Source organism: Triticum urartu, chromosome 3A (assembly GCF_056163025.1).
Source record: "Triticum urartu cultivar PI428250 chromosome 3A, HENAU_Tu73, whole genome shotgun sequence".
Taxonomy (NCBI): Eukaryota; Viridiplantae; Streptophyta; class Magnoliopsida; order Poales; family Poaceae; genus Triticum; species Triticum urartu.
In genome coordinates, this window is record NC_141875.1 from 100,643,335 (window position 1) to 100,662,596 (window position 19,262).

General features: G+C 45.2%; 2 protein-coding genes and 1 long non-coding RNA gene across 10 annotated transcripts; 2 read left to right on the plus strand and 1 right to left on the minus strand.

Annotated features, from left to right (window-relative positions):
* Window positions 1-602: 602 nt before the first annotated feature.
* LOC125543092 (uncharacterized) lies at window positions 603-3,368 on the minus strand. Of its 8 annotated transcripts, XR_007298287.1 has the most exons (7): window positions 3,144-3,368; window positions 2,829-3,056; window positions 2,341-2,572; window positions 2,119-2,225; window positions 1,963-2,040; window positions 1,000-1,531; window positions 603-911 (listed from the first exon to the last, which is right to left on the minus strand). It is a non-coding gene; the product is annotated as an uncharacterized LOC125543092 (long non-coding RNA). The 8 variants fall into 8 exon arrangements; XR_007298283.1 differs by having other exon boundaries at window positions 1,000-2,040; XR_007298286.1 differs by having other exon boundaries at window positions 1,000-1,233; window positions 1,963-2,225.
* Window positions 3,369-6,094: 2,726 nt separating this feature from the next.
* LOC125543093 (zinc finger CCCH domain protein) lies at window positions 6,095-14,371 on the plus strand. The gene is made up of 12 exons (XM_048706337.2): window positions 6,095-6,390; window positions 9,692-11,092; window positions 11,320-11,327; window positions 11,763-11,938; window positions 12,309-12,369; window positions 12,445-12,543; window positions 12,640-12,734; window positions 12,871-12,984; window positions 13,120-13,187; window positions 13,382-13,492; window positions 13,607-13,850; window positions 13,946-14,371. Exons 2-12 carry the CDS (start codon window positions 9,777-9,779, stop codon window positions 14,054-14,056), a joined length of 2,403 nt encoding a protein of 800 aa, XP_048562294.1. The 5' UTR covers window positions 6,095-6,390; window positions 9,692-9,776; the 3' UTR covers window positions 14,057-14,371.
* A 233-nt stretch (window positions 14,372-14,604) lies between these two features.
* LOC125543094 (uncharacterized) lies at window positions 14,605-15,347 on the plus strand. The gene has a single exon (XM_048706339.2). The coding sequence runs from the start codon at window positions 14,669-14,671 to the stop codon at window positions 15,056-15,058; it is 390 nt and encodes a 129-aa protein (XP_048562296.1). The 5' UTR covers window positions 14,605-14,668; the 3' UTR covers window positions 15,059-15,347.
* The last annotated feature ends 3,915 nt before the right edge of the window (window positions 15,348-19,262 follow it).

Below are 19,262 nucleotides of genomic sequence, written 5' to 3' on the forward strand. Positions count from 1 at the left end.
TGGTACAACGTTTACTCACTTTCCATTTAGGCACAACTATAAGCCAATTAAGTGCGAAAATTCATTTCTGAGCACGAGCTCAGATGCTCCTGATATCTACACCACAAACTCATCTCTGGATCTGTGTCAGCAAATGTATTTCCTGACCGTATATTACATTTTATATCCAGGTGCAGGGGCACGGAACAGGTAGCCATTCGATGGCTCAGTCCCTTGTCTGAGCCCTTCCCGTCGCCCCCATTCACTAACGGCCACTAGACCAGCTCCTCATAAATGCATCTCTCAGCCTCGCCCCACACCGATCTAGCTATAAGCCTGTTTATCGTAGTACTACTAGTGGACCTGTATGTTTGTGTAAGGATCTAGCTGTTGTTAACGAAGCTTGTTTCCCACACTAAATAAATTTTATCTGATTTTCAACTTGGACGTCGGAGAAACATATCTTTTTTTCAGTAACCACCTCATGTCTCTCGGATATCAATGATTCTATCCCTCAACTGATATTGTGTAACTGCGGGATTACATCATTAAGAAGTCAAGCTTCCAAAATAGTGCAAAAAGATGGTTTTAAAAGAACAGTGCCAAAAGACAAAATCAAGATATAGTCAACAACAATATGATCCTTTGGGAAATATGACAGGGCGATGATTACTAAGCCCATGTTTTCACACAATTTTCGTTACCTAAGATCCATCAAATGCACCTAATACATTGGCAGGTATTAAATATGTACTCCATGGTAAACAGTAACACAACAAAATCATGTCCACTCAACAATATCATAACACATGGGAATGGAGTCTTGCTGAGCCTATGCGGAGCAGCAGCTGCTATTTTGCTGCTGTATGGGCTGCCCTTTCATGTGAACATGGACAGTAGATTTCCTCTCCGTGGCAGATTGTCTCGTCATTCTGCAGGCATGTAAAAATTTCAGTAGCAAGTAAATCCTTCACTCGAACAGAAGGCAAGACTAGCAGTCCACATGGAAAGCATGCCCACCAGATTTTTAGAAGGCAGCAGAAGTAGTCATAATAGGAGATAACTGCATGATCTGTCCTTAGCCATCAGAAAAACTAAAGCCAATACCTAAATAAACTGTTTGTGTCAATTATGAACTCTGCAGAATTAATGTAATGAAAGGCTCCATGGGAAGTATTTGAGAAATTGTTCGTCATTGCTCTTGCTTGCAGTTTTTCTTCCGAAAAGCAAGAAATTATTGCTCTCTCGGCTTCTCTTGATCATGCACACAACCCAATAAAAAGATGAGCATATCATAATTTTTAAACCAGTAATGCAAACATATTGGACGGAATTCCGAAAGCCTTTCTTTTTCACAAGAATACAGGTCATTCGATGAGATCTAACATTTCAGAGAAACTGGGAAGAAAAAAGGCCTCTAAAAGTGTGTAGCTCCTGGTTATCTTTTCTTCATTTCTGATGACATATTTAAGAAAGTTCTCTCCACATTAATGGATTCCGTAGCATAACTCTCAAGAAAATTCATTCCTAATGATTCCGCAAATGCCTGAAACTAATCATTGATATTTTAGTCACTTCATTATATATTTGAATAGAAAAGATCAGAATCACATTACGAAGAAGAGTATCAAGAACAAAGAGGCAAGCCAACCTTTCAAGCATGAAACAAGTTGAGAGTGTTTTTTTGGTGTGTGCCAATTAGCAATACGTTGTTCTGTCCATTCAAGTATAACAGGTAAGCTCAAACTAAATGGCGGTTAGATGTTAGCCAGTACAATAGAAATCACATTATTTTCTAAATGTAGATAACAACGAGCCGTGAAAATGATAAGTTCAGGTCAATGGCTAAAGTGAAACTGTGAACCAATTCAACCGATCCTAGAGTACTATATTACTACATCTGAGTAAAGCAGTTCCAAAAAGACGGCGTTGAGTGTCACAAGAATATGATAAAAAGTAATACGGGTGTCCATGAGGGCTTACAATGATTCCATGCACTCCCCGGTAGTAAGTAGTAACTGCTTGTTATTGTCTTGAACCTTTCAAGACCCGCATGTCCCACTGAGAAAGGAACAGATCATTGCTACAACAACCAGAGGAGTGCATGAACACAGGTAGAATTTGTAAGGCAATGCTGACCTAGCCTCCAATTGTTCATTCGTTCAGAATTATGACTGCTCGCCAAGCATGTATAGTCTAAGTTGTACAGTAACCAGAAGTACTTGGGGAGTACATTGGCCCAATCCCTGCATATTTTCCAACAAACAAAATGTCAAGACTACCACACACACAGATACCACAGGACGGCCATGCCTCACCGTTTTCTCAAATATAACTATGTAAGCAGAGTTCAGTAGGCACCGAGCAACCGCAGACTATCTCCTCCATGCATTTTGTCCTCTCAGCGTTGAGCCTGATCTTATCATATCTAATTCCGAACCCGATCTCCCAAGTGTACAAATTGTAGAAATCATATGCCTCGCCCGAGCAAGTGCAGGTCGCACTACACTCTTTGTCGGTTCCTCTGCATACTTGTGAGCACTCATCCCAGGGACAAGGTGTCTGGTCTGGTGGTGTACTACCGAGCTGTAACCTGAATTTTCCAAATGTACAAATTCAGTCCAGTAGTTTTAGTTAAGCAATACCAACATGCAAGGACTGTCGTCTGCCAGTTAAAAGAAGATAATACTTAGGAGCAGCTACCATGCTTCAGCTAACCAGATCATATAGTGATTTTGTGAATGGTTTCAAAACTAAAATGAAGTGTGTCAAGCATATTTGTAATTTGAAGAAACGTACAGACGGTGGGAATAAATACAGTTCAACAACAGGAGGATTTGGGTTCTGACCTTTTTGTCCAACCAGAGGCCTTGGGGTCAGTTGACTGCCCCGACCGAGTCAGAGAAGCATCAGGACACCGGTGCACTCCCCGTCCTGTTGCCCGCAACCAGACCTGGCATTTGAGTCCGCAGGGACGGCGCGGCTGGCTTCGCTTCTCAGGAACAAGGCCAGAGGAACCGGATCTGGGTGTTCAAGATAGTCCTCAAACTCCTCCCCTGAAACAAGACGGCGATGGCCTACGGACATGCCTGCCGTCAGATTTCTTCCACCGGTATGGCAGCTTACCGACAAATCCGCAAAACTTATAGATCTTCAGAACTAACCTGTGGACGGCATCGAGCAGGAAATCGAGGCCAGCCTCTTCCATCACGTGGCCGCCGGTGCAGATCGAGCGCCGCCGGTTTTGGGGGAAGAGAGGGGGGCGACGATTCTGATCCGTGGCTCGGTTGAGATGAGAACGTTCTGGTCCACGGACCAGAACGCACACGCGCGTCCTCCGTTCCCCCGATACGATCTGGGCCCACGAAAGATGCACTGTTTCCTACCGTATTACCGCATACGCTCCTTTTTCTATATTCCGTGTCAGACGCGACAAGCTGTTTTGTTCGCATCCCGAGCGAGGAATGCACGCCGGTGATTTCGGGAGCAGCTGAGCTCGGGCACCGAATCGCCGTGTCCATAAGTGGTGTTACTTCATCAACATTAATTAGCATCCATGGATCATGGCTAGTGTCACATTCTTCATTTTAGGTGGACCAAGACCCTCGATCGAAACCTCGCGTGAAACAAACTAGAGACGTGACTTGTGTTGCATACGAGGCAAGTGATCAATATTTTTGTAGCCTTGTTTAAATTAGACATTCTCATGTATTTTATATGTTTACTCTTCAACTTCCTCATTAGTCATTAATAATTGCAGAGGTGTGTATAAACCTCCTTTTTTATTCTACTCCTTACAAATATGGACGTCTTTAGGTGGAAACCAAAGCATATATGCAATGTATTCGAAGAGAGGATCATTTTTACATGGGGTGCCACATGAGCGTCATTGTCCGTACATGAGATTGTTCCGCACCTTGTTGCCTCTGTGACGTCAACACAAGCAACTCTCGTGAAGGGGGTCGAGTCCAATCCGTATCACATGGATCCTGAGACCCTATTCCACTTGTTTGCACTATATAAAGGAGGGGGGCTTCTAGAAATATCTCTCTCGTCCAACCATCACACGACCGTCGTCGGCCTCGTTTCACATCTCTGCCACTATAGACGTCATAGTCATACCCATCGCCATATCCACTATCTTCATTGGATTGATATATACTTGTAATCGAGAATCCACAGTGACTAGCTACATTGTAAGGCTATCACGCTGTCATCTTCAAGTAACCATTTATAAAATGTCTTCTGCTTGTCATGATGTGCGAGTAATCCCCTTGGGCTAAGGGCCGAGGCGTATCCACGCAACCCCTTGTACACGCAAGTTGGGATTGACGGTATGATTTATTTTCATATATATTTACACAACTATTTGTCTCTTGTCTCTATTTCAATCGCAGTATTTACCAGTACTCGAGATACTGAAGACCGACACAGGAGAGGCAATGGAAATGGGAGAGTGAAAGGCTGCAATGGTAAGTCTGGTATGGTAGCTAGAAGGAATTTCCATGATCGACGAGTGTTGGGGATTTGCGAGGTGGAGAGAGGATGTAGAGAAAAACCAAATCCATAGGTATAGAGTATGGTAGGACAATTGGTAAGCATAAATGAAAGTGTATCTCTAACTAATCAATAGGGTGTGACCAAACCGTGTTTAATGTATTTTGTTATAATGGGCGCAATGCATCGTTTATTCATTGATATTTGGGCTCAAGCGATAAGCTAATTAAGTTGTTTTGCTTCATCAACATTAGCACCCATAGATCTTGGGCAACGTCATATTATTCAATTTAGGTGGACCGGCGCCTTGGATTGAGAAACCCTACCTAAAACAAACAAGACAACATGACTCAACGTTATATTCTAGACAACATATCCGTGGGAGTGCAGCCGCCTTGTCGTTTTATGCGTGTGGTGGAGGGTCTCATGAACTACTGCGCGACATGGAGCAACACATGAATAAGAAGGGGAGGAGGAGCGACGAGAGATGAAACATGACCTATGAGAGCCAGGGAGCTGTGAGGTGGAGAAATGATGCGGAGGAAATGAATCCATAGGCGCACATTGTCGTTGGACAGCTGGTAAACGTAAATGAAAGCATATCTTTGATTAGTCGATATGGTTGGTCCAGACCATTTACTGCACCGTGTTATACAAGGCAACCGCTTATTCATTTCTATCTACGCTTTGACTTAAACGTGAATAGTAATGTGGTTATTGGACGGATCTCAACGGATTGTGTGGTGCACATATTAGCCCCACTGGACACCACGGCCCATAGTGTGTCTTTCGTTATACTTTTACATATAAACATAGTGTGATTTAGTACAAGCACCATAATTCAAAAACATTATGTTTCTACTCTAAACATAATGTCCAAATTCAAATTAGAAAAAAAATTCAAAAATCAAACGTAAACCATAGGGCTCAAACATAGGGCACCACACACTCATTTCTTCTCACACACCCCCATTTCTAATTCGTAGTAGGGGTAGGGTTAACCTCGATGACATCTTCATCAACACCTTTGAATGGATTGGTAGAGATGCTTTGACTAATTCGAGCAGCTTTGGAGAGAAAGTCCCCTGTCTAGTTTTCCTCGTCTTGTAGTTTGCAAAAACCAATCTTTTCTCTCATTCATATGGTAGCAAGTTTTTATCGTATTTGCGAATCAACATGTGGTTGAGTTGGCTAGGTGCACAGTGGTATCCCCAACCCATCAGGGTTCAAATCCTGTGCTCGTATTATTTCTGAATTTATTTCAGGATTTTCAGCGATGCGCTTTCAGTGGGAGGAGACGTTCCCGTCGACGACGAGGCGCCTACGGTGACTTCGTAAATCTCAAGATGATATGCCGGCTCAGTCTCTCGGAGGTGCTCATAGGGGTAGGGTGTGCGTGCGTACGTTCATAGGGGTGAGTGTATGCGCGTGTATATGAGCGCTTGTGTCTGTACTGATACTCAGAAAAAAGTTTTATTGTATTTGTTTTAATTTAATATAAAAATGAAAATGAAAATGGACCTAGGCAAATCGACCGGACTAGGGCAAAGCAGCCGCTTGGTGTGGGCGGCTGACCCTGACCTCACCCTGCCGAAGCGTTTTTCCTTCATCGCTCGCTCATCCCTTCAAAAAGGCCCAAACACTATCGCGCACAGCTGCTCGCTCGTCTCACCCCTCCCTCCCTCTTGCGGCGGCCGCAGGCAATTCTTCGGCGGCCGCTGGTCGAAGGCGGCCCTCTGCACCGGCGGATCTGCAGGTGCGGCGCCCCCTCCTCCGTCTCCACCTTCCCATCCCCGCAAGTTGACCTCGGCGTCACCGCCGGCGCCTCGCTAATCGCCCGGCCAAACCCTTTCCGCCCCATTCCCTCCCCGCCGTCTCCACCCCGCTCCGCAATCTCGCACATCGGTTCCGAAGGTACTGTGAGCATTTCAGCCATCTCGTCCAGTGATGATTTTAATCGCAGACTGACCTTTCGAAAATTACGTGTGTGCTCCGTCCAGATCCGCCCCTGCTGGTTTCTTGGCGAGGAACCCTAGCTTGCTCGAGCAATCTTGCCGTCCGTGTTGCCCTGTTATTTACCGTGAGCAATCCGGATTAGGTTTTTTTCCCCAGCAACTTCTAATCTCGCAGATGAATTCCATTCCGTTCTTGCCGCTGTCCTGTTCCGTGGGAAAAATGGAAAGATGATGCTTTGTCCGCCCCGCCGCTAATTCCGCCCTGTTCCTGGTCATTTTGTCCGAAGATTAGGTCGGCCCTGCTTACAGTTCTTGGTTTTGTGAGCGCACGCTAGGTTGATGGATTTGATCTCGGTGGGATGTTTCTACCCCAAATGAAAGGACTTTTGGTGCATTCGCCCATGCCCAGATGCCCTAGTTTTTCTGTGGGAAGCCCCTGCCCTAGGTTTTTGTTTGTGGGAAGCCCCTGCCCTAGTTTTTTTGTGTCGGTGAAGTCCATGCCCTAGGTTGACAGAGTCAATTTTTGAGGGATTCAATGTCTTCCCGTATGAATCTGGTTCCGGCATGTTCATGGTCATTCGAGCCGGAATTTGCCCTAGTATTTAGGTGTCGACAAAGCAATCAAGTAAAAGTCGCTGGTGGCCACAACTTGGGACAAAATTAAACATAAAATCGCACAATATCTTGTTGAAGGTGCACTCTACTTACCTAGCATCATAAAAATACTATAAGTTGAATTAAGTAATGCACTCTGATCACTGCCGATGCCTCACTCCCCACCCGCCCAAGCCCTGCGCGCGCCTGCAATCTTAATCCCGGCTTTGGATGTTGATCATTTTAGTCATCTCATTCAGTGATGACTTAGTTGCAAACTAACCTTCGCAAATTGTGGGTGTGCACCATCCAGATCCACCCCTGCTAGTTTGTTGCTTAGGGAACCTAGCTGGCTTGAGCAATCTGGCCAACTTTTTTGCCCTTTATTTACTGTGAGCAATCCGGATTAGGTTTTTTTCCCCAGCAACTCCTTACATTGCAGATGAATTCCATTCCCTTCTTGTCGCTGTCCTGTTCCGTGGGAAAAACGGAAAGAGGATGCAGTGTCCGAAGCTAATAATTGTGGGTTCAATTAGCCCACCCCCCCCCCCCCCCCCCCCCCCCCCCGCTTAATTGTTTCTTGGTTTTGTGAGCGCACGCTAGGTTGATGGATTTGATCTCGGTGGGTTGTTTCTACCCCAAATGGAAGGACTTTTGGTCCATTCGCCCTAGTTTTTTGTGGGAAGCCCCTGCCCCAGTTCTTTTTGTGGGAAGCCCCTGCCCTAGTTTTTTTTTGTGTGGGAAGTCCCTGCCCTAGGTTGATAGAGTCAAATTTTCAAGGGATCCAATGTCTTCCTGTATGAATCTGGTTCCGCCATGTTCCTGGTCATTCAAGCTGAAATTTGCCCTAGTATTTAGGTGCCAGCAAAGCAATCAAGTAAAAGTTGCTGGATGCCAGAAGTTGAGATGAAATTAGACATAAAATCGCACAATATCTTGTTGAAGGTGCATTCTACTTACCTAGCATCATAAAAATAATGTACTTCAAAGTAAATAATGCACCATGCTCACTGCCGACACCTCACTCCCCACCCACCCAAACCCTGCATGGCTCAAATGCTGTGTGCGCCCGCAATCTTAATCCTGGCTTTGGATGTTGATCATTTTAGTCATCTCATCCAGTGATGATTTAATCACAAACTTACCTTCGCAAATTGTGGGTGTGCACCATCCAGATCCGCCCCTGCTAGTTTGTTGCTGAGAGAACCTAGCTTGATTGAGCAATCTGGCCAAATTTTTTGTGCCCTTTATTTACTGGGAGCAATCTGGATTAATTTTTTTTCAGCTACTTCTGATATCGCATATGAATTCCATTCCGTTCTGGCCGCTGTCCTGTTCCATTAGGAAAATGGAAAGAAGATGCTGTGTCCACCCTGTTCCTTGTCATTTTGTCTAAAGCTGATAATTGTGGGTTCAATTAGGTCCGCTGTGCTTACAGTTCTGCTTGGTTTGTGAGCGCGCGCTAGGTTGATGGATTTGATCTTGGCGGGTTGTGTGAACCCCAAATGAAATGAGTTTTGGTGAATTCGCCCTTGCTCTAGGTTGATAGAGTCAATTTGAGGGATTCCAAGTCGTCTTTGCATCTGTTTCTGGCTCTTGATCCGCCCTGTTCCTGCTCATTCTAGCTGAAATTTGCCCTAGTATTAGGTGCTGGCGATGCAATCAAGTAAAGTTCGTTAGAGGTCACAAGCGGAGACGAAATTAGAAAATAAAATCACACAATATCTGGTTGAAGGCGCACTCTACTAACCTAGCATCATAAGAATAATGTACTTGAATTAAATATTACAAGCTTCTTCCTATTTTCTTATGCAATAGAGCAGGTCAGTTGGTATATCATGGTTATCTTGGTTACGTAAGCGTGATATCTACTATCTTCTGGCCTGTCGAGGTGTCCTATGGCAACTAGCGCTGGGAGCTTGGGGAAGTAGGAATGTAGAACTCATGTTTTGAGCCTTGAATGGGCTGATGGCTTAAACAGCCAATGCTGTCTGTAAAAGATCTTATACACCATACTGGAACCTTTTCCGTAAACAGAACAGACAGTGTTATATGTAAATATATATTTACTCTATTTAAGTACTTCATCCGTCCCATAATATAAGATGTTATTACAACCATCATACGAGTACATTGATTGTAATAACATCTTATATTTTAGGACGGAGGGAGTACTCCCGAATAAACAAATACTGGGTCCCAGTTTTACAATGACTAAACTGCATGATCGCCAGAATTTAGTTCACAAGTTTGTTACAAATGTCTTCCTGCTTATTCAATCCCATGCTTCCAACACGTGCCTAGATTGACACTGTTCCTTGAAATTTTGATCACTGCTTTCTATAACATACTGCATATTCTCTAATTCATGTATTGATTCTCTGGATTGTTATTGGTACACGTAGCTTGCTGTATATTCATTAAGTATTTACATATCTGGAAGAGTTCCCTTTTTTGGTCTCTATAAATGATCTGATCTTTTTGGACATGAACATTTTGGTGAAGACCATCATGGAAGGACATCTTCATTACATTAAATACTTGCTGTACCACAAGCTTATTGTAAACCATGCAACCCGAAGCATCAGAATTTTTTATTGTACTGCCTAGCTTTTAAAACAAAGAATTAACTAACATGTTCTGATCAATCTAATATTTTCTTGCAGTGCCTTGTGTCGAAGACTTCAAGATCGTCCTTTTGTATTTGCGTTATTCTTGGTTCACATTGAAGGATTCACATTTTGAGGTAAAATGAGCGGTGCTCCAAAAAGATCGCATGAGGAGGGTAGCCATTCTACACCTGCGAAACGGCCTCTGGACGATAGCAGCTTGTACTCGAGCCCTTCTGGGAAACTCATTCAACCAGGCGGCAGTGATTTCCATGGTCCTTTTGAACATGATGGAAGATTTACCAAAGTACCACGTGTTGAGTCACGTGATGATAAGAGGCCACCTCTGACACATCGGATGCCTGTTGGCTCCTCCAACTTTGTTGACCACCCGACCTCATCTGACAGCAGATTAGAATCAAAACAAAACAAAGATGCACGGGACACCAAGGTTGACGACCGGGAGGCAAAAGCTGATGCTCGGGATGTCCATAGTGATAGCAGGATTGAATTTCCAGGCAATAAAGCTGAGACTGATGTGAAGACAAACAACAGAGCAGATGACACTGAAATAAGAGTTGACCGGAGGGCGCATGGTGATTTCACAGGTGATGTTGTCAAATCGGATAAGGATAGCCATCCTACTGGAACTTCAAACATAGCCTGGAAAGATAATAAAGACCATAGAGGTAAAAGATATGTTGATCAGCCAGATGATACTGCAGGATGGCGTTTTCTTCGTCCTGGTATGCAAGGCACTGATGAAACTCTCAAGGTTCAAACTATTGTGGAAGAGCGCAGCTCCAAGGATGCACATGAATCTACTGGTGAGAATAAAATAGAACCTAAAAGTGAAGATAAGTTTAGAGACAAGGACAGGAGAAAGAAAGATGAAAAATATAGAGATTTTGGTGCAAGAGACGCTGATAGAAATGATCGCAGAATTGGTAGTCAGCTTGCAGGTGGTAGTGTTGAACGAAGAGAAATTCAAAGGGATGATCGGGATGCTGAAAAATGGGACAGGGAAAGAAAAGATTCCCAGAAGGACAAGGAAAACAATGACCGCGAGAAGGATTCTGCCAAGAAGGATTCATTTGTAGCAGTTGACAAGGAGAACACAATACTGGAAAAAACAGCTTCTGATGGAGCTGTTAAACCTGCTGAACATGAGAGTACAGCTGCTGAAATGAAGACACTTAAAGATGACACATGGAAATCTCATGATAGGGATCTTAAGGACAAGAAAAGAGAGAAGGATGTGGATACAGGAGACAGGCATGACCAAAGGAGTAAATACAATGACAAAGAATCTGATGATACTGGTCCTGAAGGAGATACAGAGAAAGATAAGGATACTTTTGGAAGTATACAGCGCAGGAGGATGGCACGCCCAAAGGGAGGTAGTCAAGCATCTCAACGGGAACCTCGGTTCCGGTCCAAAATGCGTGATGGTGAAGGGTAAGCTTAACACTGCATCTTACCATGTTTCTTGTACTTGATTCGAATAGCATAATAGTGTGTATGGGTATAGCTATCACGAATCACATTCCATTTCTGGAAATTTGCACATCTCTCACTGAGAATGGAAGACGTTTGCCTTCTGACGTCTGTTTACTAGGCAATGATTTTTTTTGTAAGTGATAAGCCCATTGAAAAATCTCACGTTCTTTTATTTCTTCTTGCAGGTCTCAAGGTCAGTCGATTATCTTCATTCCTAGCTGAATAAAATGGAATAATGGATAGTGGTGCTTTTTTCGGAACTGGAGTCATCAACAGCTTAGGATCTAGATAATTTTACATTTCCTTCTCATAAGGTTTTAGTTCACATTGATATTTTACTGCACATTTTCATACTGTGGGATTTAGTGCTCTGACATCCACTTCAATGTTCAAGATCCCTTCACATTTGGGGTGATCCTGTGCACATGCATGTTTTTGTTTTCCTATCATTTGACCAAATCCAGTTGGAGCAAAAAAGGATTAGTTATGATGATCCTTTTATTTGAAACCCTTTTTACATAGAAATTATTGACGAGATTCGGTTTCAAGCCGCATAAAATGATTTCTTTTGCCATGGTCCATTATCACCAGCTTTGTATTTGTTATCTTAATATCCTCATCGGTGCAGGTAAATCTGAGGTATCTGCAATTGTATATAAAGCTGGTGAATGCATGCAAGAGCTTCTGAAATCGTGGAAAGAGTTTGAAGCTACCCCAGATGCTAGAAATGCTGAGAATCAACAAAATGGTCCTACTCTTGAAATTCGGATACCTGCGGAGTTTGTTACTTCCACGAATCGGCAAGTAAGTGTACTGATTCCTTAGGTGATTTCTGTATTAGACTTTTTAGTCACGTAATCAATTTCCATGCCTGTGTTGCTGGATTATTTTTCTTTTTTCCTTAAGTAGCATAAGGGAAACAATAAATGATGAACATTTGAAAGTGCATTACTGTCTCGCCTTCCATTTGAAATGCTATAGGAGTTTCTTCATTTTTAATTTCACTTTGTTTTTCTGAGGCATGGACGAACAAACTGTTTATCTTACACTTTTTGACATCACGTAGGCTGAAGACTGCATCGCTGCTTTTTTAGTGTTGTTTAACAATTGTAGTGAACTTCTTCCATTAGCTACTTTATCCACTTGTTAAATACTAAAAACCTCTGTTTTGTAGGTAAAAGGTGCTCAGCTTTGGGGAACAGATGTTTATACAAATGATTCAGACCTTGTGGCTGGTAGGTGCTTCATTGTTTTTTTCAATCTTCTAAAGTAACTCAGAAAGCCGGTGTTCTAATGACCGTTTCTTTTAGTGTTAATGCATACTGGTTACTGCTCCCCCACATCATCACCTCCACCATCTGCCATCCAAGAACTGCGTGCAACTGTTCGTGTGCTACCACCACAAGACAGTAAGCCTTGACTAATTTTGTGTCAATTCAGTTGGACATGCTTAAAATGTCAGATTGTTGAATCAGTACTCTTATAAAACATGGTATATCTCCCAGGCTATACTTCAACACTAAGGAACAATGTCCGTTCACGTGCTTGGGGCGCTGGTATTGGTTGTAGCTTCCGCATAGAACGCTGCTGCATTGTTAAGGTATTAAGACTGTAAAACTGTACAGAATATTACAATACTTGCCTTTTATTTATTCTGTTGATGCTACAAACTCGTGAAATCCTTTTATTGATCACTGTTTGAAGATTGGTTGCTTAGCATGCTTTACGCTTTGCAGAAAGGTGGTGGTGCCATTGATCTTGAGCCTCGCCTTAGCCATACGTCAGCCGTGGAGCCTACACTAGCTCCAGTTGCAGTGGAGCGTACAATGACAACACGAGCAGCAGCTTCTGTAATTTTCTGATACTCTTTGTTCCTCTCTCTCTTAACAAAATTTTGTTCTATTTTCAGTATTTTAATTTTTCTTCTTGTAACCAGACCTTTGTTTCTATTCTCTACTAAGGTTTTATCAATATGTTTCATGCAGAATGCATTACGTCAACAAAGATTTGTTCGGGAAGTTACAATACAGTACAATCTCTGCAACGAGCCATGGTACTTTCCTGACTTACCTCCTGACCCTTCATTTTTCTGTTCATCAAAGTACCTACATTGCCATTTCTGTGTCATCGCAGTTCTTGTGTTTTTGAGCGCCCATGTTTTCTGCACCTCTGCTTGTAGAAGCTGCTGCTTTGTTCTGTTTTGAGCTAAGGTTGCTCCTAGTAAGCCATTCTTTTTTCTTTCTTCAGGTTAAAGTACAGTATAAGCATTGTGGCGGACAAGGGATTGAAGAAGTCTCTTTATACTTCTGCGAGGCTGAAAAAGGGCGAAGTCATATACTTGGAAACACATTTCAATAGGTACAAAATGACTGGCTTATTGTCCTAACACTGTTTTATGTTTGTTGGCATTCTTATTGACTCTCACTTGCATGTTACTCACTGTCTTTCAAATCTTGTCTTGTTGGCCTTAAGTTCTCGCAGGTATGAGCTGTGCTTCAGTGGGGAAAAGCCTCGCTCCATTGGATCAAATTCCAATGCATCTGATTTGGAACCGGAAAAACACCAGAACAATAGCCACCACCATTTGCAAAATGGGGACAGGGGCGCCACGGAACATGAACTCCGGGACGTGTTCCGATGGTCACGGTGTAAGAAGGCCATGCCCGAGGTTGCCATGAGATCCATTGGTATCCCACTGCCAGCTGAACAAGTTGAGGTAATTTCCCTCTACAGCAAAGCCCACGTCATTCTCTCTTTTTTCCTCCATTGGGCATCATTCAACTTTGTTGTGTGTTACCCGTGGCAACGCAGGTGCTGCAGGACAATCTGGAGTGGGAGGATGTGCAGTGGTCGCAGACCGGCGTCTGGGTTTCTGGGAAGGAGTATCCGCTCGCCCGCGTGCATTTCCTCTCGGCGAACTAGCGATGGCGCACTCCGGTAGCAGCAGGCCAGGCCAGGCCAGCCTATGAAGAAACCATTTTCTTCTTTCGTGAATGCTGCTGCTTTGCCGCCGTGCCATGCCATCTTGTTTGTGTATAAAAGAAGGGAAAGAGAAGAGAAGCTGTTGTAGGCCGTGTTGTGCCTGTAATCTTTGTGACACACCAATAACCGTTATATGTCTGTCTGAGAGATGTAATTCTTGGTTCTTGAGTTAGGCAAAACCGGATTATTATTCGCTGATTGTTGAATGCTGGATGCGAGTTGGAACTATTTATCATCCAATGTTTCTTGGTTGTAGCTCATGGCCATTGGTCGTGCCTTCTTTGTTCATAACGATGATGATATGTGGACTTTTACTTGGATGTAGTTGGATGTTTGGGTATTTTTATAAGAAGACGAAACGGAGGGGGAGAGCGGCCGTTGCCGTGCCGTCAGCTCTCAACTGAAGGAGCCCGGCGACGGTGGAGGACGGGCCTGGCTTATCCACACGTTTCCCCTCCCTTTTATAATCCCGCCACCTTTAGCAACGGACGTGCGAAGCCAGCCCGCCAATTAAACCCACCCGCCCTGCGATCCATTCCATTCCTCTCGCCAATGGCAGCCGCGTCAGGAATCGCCGGTACGTTCTCCGTCCGCCCCACGGTGCCGGCGGGCCGGCTATGCTCGTGCGCCGCCGCGGCCGGCGAGGCGAGGTCCCGCGGCGCCGACGGGGGCGGGGGCGGGGCCGGGAAGTGGTGGGCGCCGCTCCTGGGGTGGTCGGGCCAGGCCGACTACATCGACGCCCAGCCGGCGCCGGCGCCGGAGGAGGACCGCGACCGGGCTGCGGGGAAGAGGCGGTTCGGGGTGCTGACGGAGGAGAAGGCGCGGCAGCTGCGGCTGCGGATGATGGAGACGGAGAGCTTCCACGACGTCATGTACCACTCCGCCATCGCGTCCCGCCTCGCCTCCGCCCCGCCCGACACCGCCCGCCGCACCAAGCCGTAGCCTGGCCACGCACGCACGCGCGCGCTCCCTTGCCGTACGTGGCCGCCGTTCGAGGTGCAGCTCAGCTCACCGTCCGGCGGGAAGCCATGCACGCGCAGCTGTGTGTTTGTATATAAATAGCAGAAGCTTTTGTTCGTTCGTTCTAGACCGCGGCCATGTTCTCCTCCTGGATTGGGATGGACTGATCAAAGAAAAGGAAAAAAAAACATCAGTCCTGTAGCAACACTTGCAACCAAGAATGTTGTGAGAATAACAATAATATGGTATGGTATGTACCGCCATTGACGTTTCTCGATCTCTGTTCAATGAGGCGTAGATCCTGATGCTCACAAGTTCTTCCTGCTACCATCATCAACGATTTCTGCACTGGCAGTACTCTTTTTTTTTCTTTTTTTTTTGCGAGGGGTACTGGCACTACTCAATGATGCATGGTGAGACCTTGCAAAAATTCGTCCAGGCCTCGATCGTCCGTCCTTGCGTATCATTGTCTCCGGCGGAAAATGAGTCAAGTCTTTGTCCATCAGGGGTTCAGGACTCGCAAGTGCACGTCGCCCTCCGCGATGATTCATGCACAGATGACTGATCGAGACCGACGTCTGCCTGACTGACTTGTTCTAATCTCATCCTTGTTTGTAGTTTAGGATAAAAGATAATCCCTCCTCCCCATATTGTAAGGCGTATTAGAGCATGGTTAATAAGAAAGCCGGCCGCTGGCTCTATAGCATTGCCATGTCACCTGAAGCCTCTGCTAAAAGACTACTAATAAGATAACTGTAGATTAGGTACTAAATTGGCTATAGCATTTATTGTTTGCATGTGGGGAAGGGAGAAGAACACACGTGATTGGTGGACAAAAACAAAGCAACGGCTGTAGTACTAGCATGGGCTGCAAGCCAGCTCCATTTTCCCGTCGAGTGTGCTAGAGCATGGTTAATAGTATAGACAGCTACTGGTTATAAGTCATTGTCATGTCATTTATAGTCTTTTTTATAGCCAACATGTATAATAGTAGATTAAAAGAATGTACTCCCTCCGTTTAGGTGAATAAGTTACATTACAAAAATCAGATAATCCCAAACCATTTAGGCGATTCATTAACTTTTCATCTCGATGCCCGTCCCGTCTCGTTCGCCAGCGAACGCTTCCACATTTGCCTCGTTTTCTTCCGTAGAAACCCTTTTCCTTCCTTTTTTGGCAAGGGACTAATGCATGCAGCACGTCCATGCGGTTATTAGGCAAGAGATCAAAGCGCTTTGCATGCTATGGATACAAGGGCCTGCATGGGTAGCTAATAAGGCATCCTCTTAACTGATGTGATTAAATGTTGTGTCTAAAAGAGAGAAAAATTCTTCTTTTCCACCAATCTGCTTGCACCTATGTCGTGATGCACCTTCTAATATGACTTATTCATCTAGACGGAGGGAGTACTACTTTTTTATTATATGGCCCACCTTTCATTCTCACAAAGTGCTTAGAAGCACATGTTAGAGCTGACTCTTCATGAAGAGCCCGCTTACCTTCTCTCTCCTCTTTTCTTTTCTCCAACTAAGCACAAATATACTAGTTTATTCCTTATAGCCCGCTGACTCAGCTCTATTATACTTGTTCTTAAGCGCCGGCTTTCCTCTCTCTCCTCTCTCTCACCTTCAACTAGGATTTTTGTGACATGGCAGTCTCTATAGACTGCTGAGTAGGATTTATTAGACTTGCTCTTAGTAGCTAGCACGAAAATTAGCACTGTCTAATTGTGACTTGAACCATCTTACATCCTGTTGAGATGTAGGCATCCATGAGAGACCCAGTTAGAGATTTGTTTTTCTTTACGAAAAAATAGCGACCATGAATGGTTGTTGTAACTGAATGAGAAAAAGGCATATGCGCCTTAGATTTTGGGACTGCATGTAAAAACTTACACGCCCAAGATTTTCGAAAGGAGTACTGTCATTACCGTCAGGAAGAGAGCTACGTGGTCGGAGCAATAAACTCTGGCCATTACAAATCTAATGTAGTGTAAAAAAAACATTTTGTATTATGTGTTGAGTATATGTGTTATGTGCATATTGTGTATTAAGCCCGCTTTTTAGTTCTTTGTATAGCTGAGGTCCGTGACCCATTTTTGTACATCATATATACGTGCCTATACACGAGAGTAATATATCGTGCAATCATAATCTCATACATGATATCAGTTTTTTTTTGAAAGACCCAGCATATTGCTGACGTTTCAGAAAGCAATGAGGAAAATACAAATGGTGGGATGAGGGTCCTAGGACCAGTTTTGGCTACAAAACTGAAAGAAAAAGAAAAACTCTCTTTATCTAACTTCTCATGGTGGATCCCAAAAGGGTCTCTCTAGGTGAGTTGCTCCCGCTTGCCGCCATAGCTCAATGGAGTGCTCAATGGCCTGTACGATGTCTTGTACTAAAGGTATTTTCCCCCTAAACACACACCGGTTCCGCTCTTGCCAAAGCTCCCAGCATGTTAAGAGCATGATGGCATTGCTGGCCCTCTGCTGCGCCGGCTGAGTGTTTGCCGCTATCTGCTGGAAAACAGCGACGGCGCTTTCTTCCTGTGCCTGTTGCCGTGGGTGAAACTGTTGGCATCCCCGTCTTGCAGCCACCTTCTCCCAAACCTCACGGGCTAGTGGGCAGGTCCAAACTAGGTGGTGTGCTATCTCCAGGTTGCGGACGCAAAGCGGGCAGAAATAATTGTTCGGCCAGCCGCGCCATTGCAGTCTGTCGCACGTCCATAGTCGGTTCTGCAGGAGGAGCCAGTTGAAAATCTTAATGCACCCTGGCACCTTTGCTTCCCAGATCAACTTCTGCCAATCAACATGGACTCTTCCCTGAAATTGCACGGCGTAAGCCGAGCTTGCCGAGTATTGGCCGCTCGCCTCTAGGGTCCATCTAATCTTGTCCCTGCTCCCGTCAGTTAGTCCAGTCGACGAGATCGTGCGGTGTAGCCTGATAAATTCCGGCAGCAGTGGCTGTAGATTCCTGTGTCGCATGTCTTTTATCCAAGTTTCGCCCGGAAGCGCCTCACGCACCGTCCTGTTTTTCCGCCTGGAGTGCGAGTAGAGGAGGGGGTAGGAGTTGGCTAGGTTGTTCGACCCGATCCAGGAGGAGTGGCAGAAGAGAGCCGTTTCGCTGTCGCCGATGGTGACCGTGGTCACTGCCGTGAAAAGGGCTTTGTCTGTGTTGCTGCACGGTGGCTCCGTACCGACCCAAGATCGCTCCGGATCGGTCCAGGATGTCCAGAGCCACCGCAATCTAAGGGCGCGGCTGAACCGCTCGAGGTCGAGGATGCCCAGTCCTCCGTGTGACATGGGAGCGCACACCGTTGTCCAGTTAACCTTGCAGCTCCCACCTGTGATCTCCTCATCTTGCTTCCATAAAAATCTGCGCCCGCACTTGTCTATCTCTTTTAGAAGTTTCTTCGGCACTCGAAGGACAGTCGGTGCAAACGTGGGCATTGCGCTGAGGACGCATCGAACCAGCACACGTCGACTAGCCAAAGGCAGAAGCTTCCCTTTCCATCCCGCTAGACGGGCTTTGATCCTATCTATGATGAACTGCAGGTTCGCGAGTCGCAGCCTGGCTAGCGTCAGCGGCAAACCCAGGTAGGTCATTGGGAAGTGCCCCACCGTTCCTCCAAAATTTTGCAATATGTGCCCTAGGTCGATATTTTCACATCTAATGGGTAAGGCCATCGACTTTGAGGGGTTGATGTGCAGCCCCGAGGCTGCACCAAACTCGCGAAGAATCTCCATGAGTGCATCGATCTCCTGCCTAGTCGGGTTTGTGAAGATAACCGCGTCGTCGGCATAGAGGCTAATCCTAACCTTTAGTTCTTGTCCTGGCAGCGGTGCAATGATGCGTTGCTCAGCTGCGGCCTGAAGAAGATGGTGTAGTGTGTCGATCGCAAGGATGAAGAGGAAGGGTGACAGTGGGTCGCCCTGCCGTAGGCCTCACCGGTGCCGGACCTTCTTTCCGGGGACGCCGTTAAGGAGGAAGGACGATGAGGAGGAGGACAGCAGCAAGGCTATCCAATCTCTCCAATGCATGCTAAAACCTCTTTGTTGCAGAAGCTCAAGGATGTACTCCCATGACACATTATCGAAAGCCTTTGCTATGTCCAATTTAAGAAGCAGAGCCGGTGTTTTCCGTCGATGCAGGGCCTTGATGCAGTTTTGAACATATAAGAA

Bases quoted from the DNA above. Each gene is read 5' to 3' on its own strand.
- LOC125543093 (XM_048706337.2), top strand. From the start codon at position 9,777: ATGAGCGGTGCTCCAAAAAGATCGCATGAGGAGGGTAGCCATTCTACA. The intron at 11,939-12,308 runs GTAAGTGTACTG...TCTGTTTTGTAG, and splicing joins TTACTTCCACGAATCGGCAA to GTAAAAGGTGCTCAGCTTTG. The intron at 12,985-13,119 runs GTAATTTTCTGA...TGTTTCATGCAG, and splicing joins CAACACGAGCAGCAGCTTCT to AATGCATTACGTCAACAAAG.
- LOC125543094 (XM_048706339.2), top strand. From the start codon at position 14,669: ATGGCAGCCGCGTCAGGAATCGCCGGTACGTTCTCCGTCCGCCCCACG.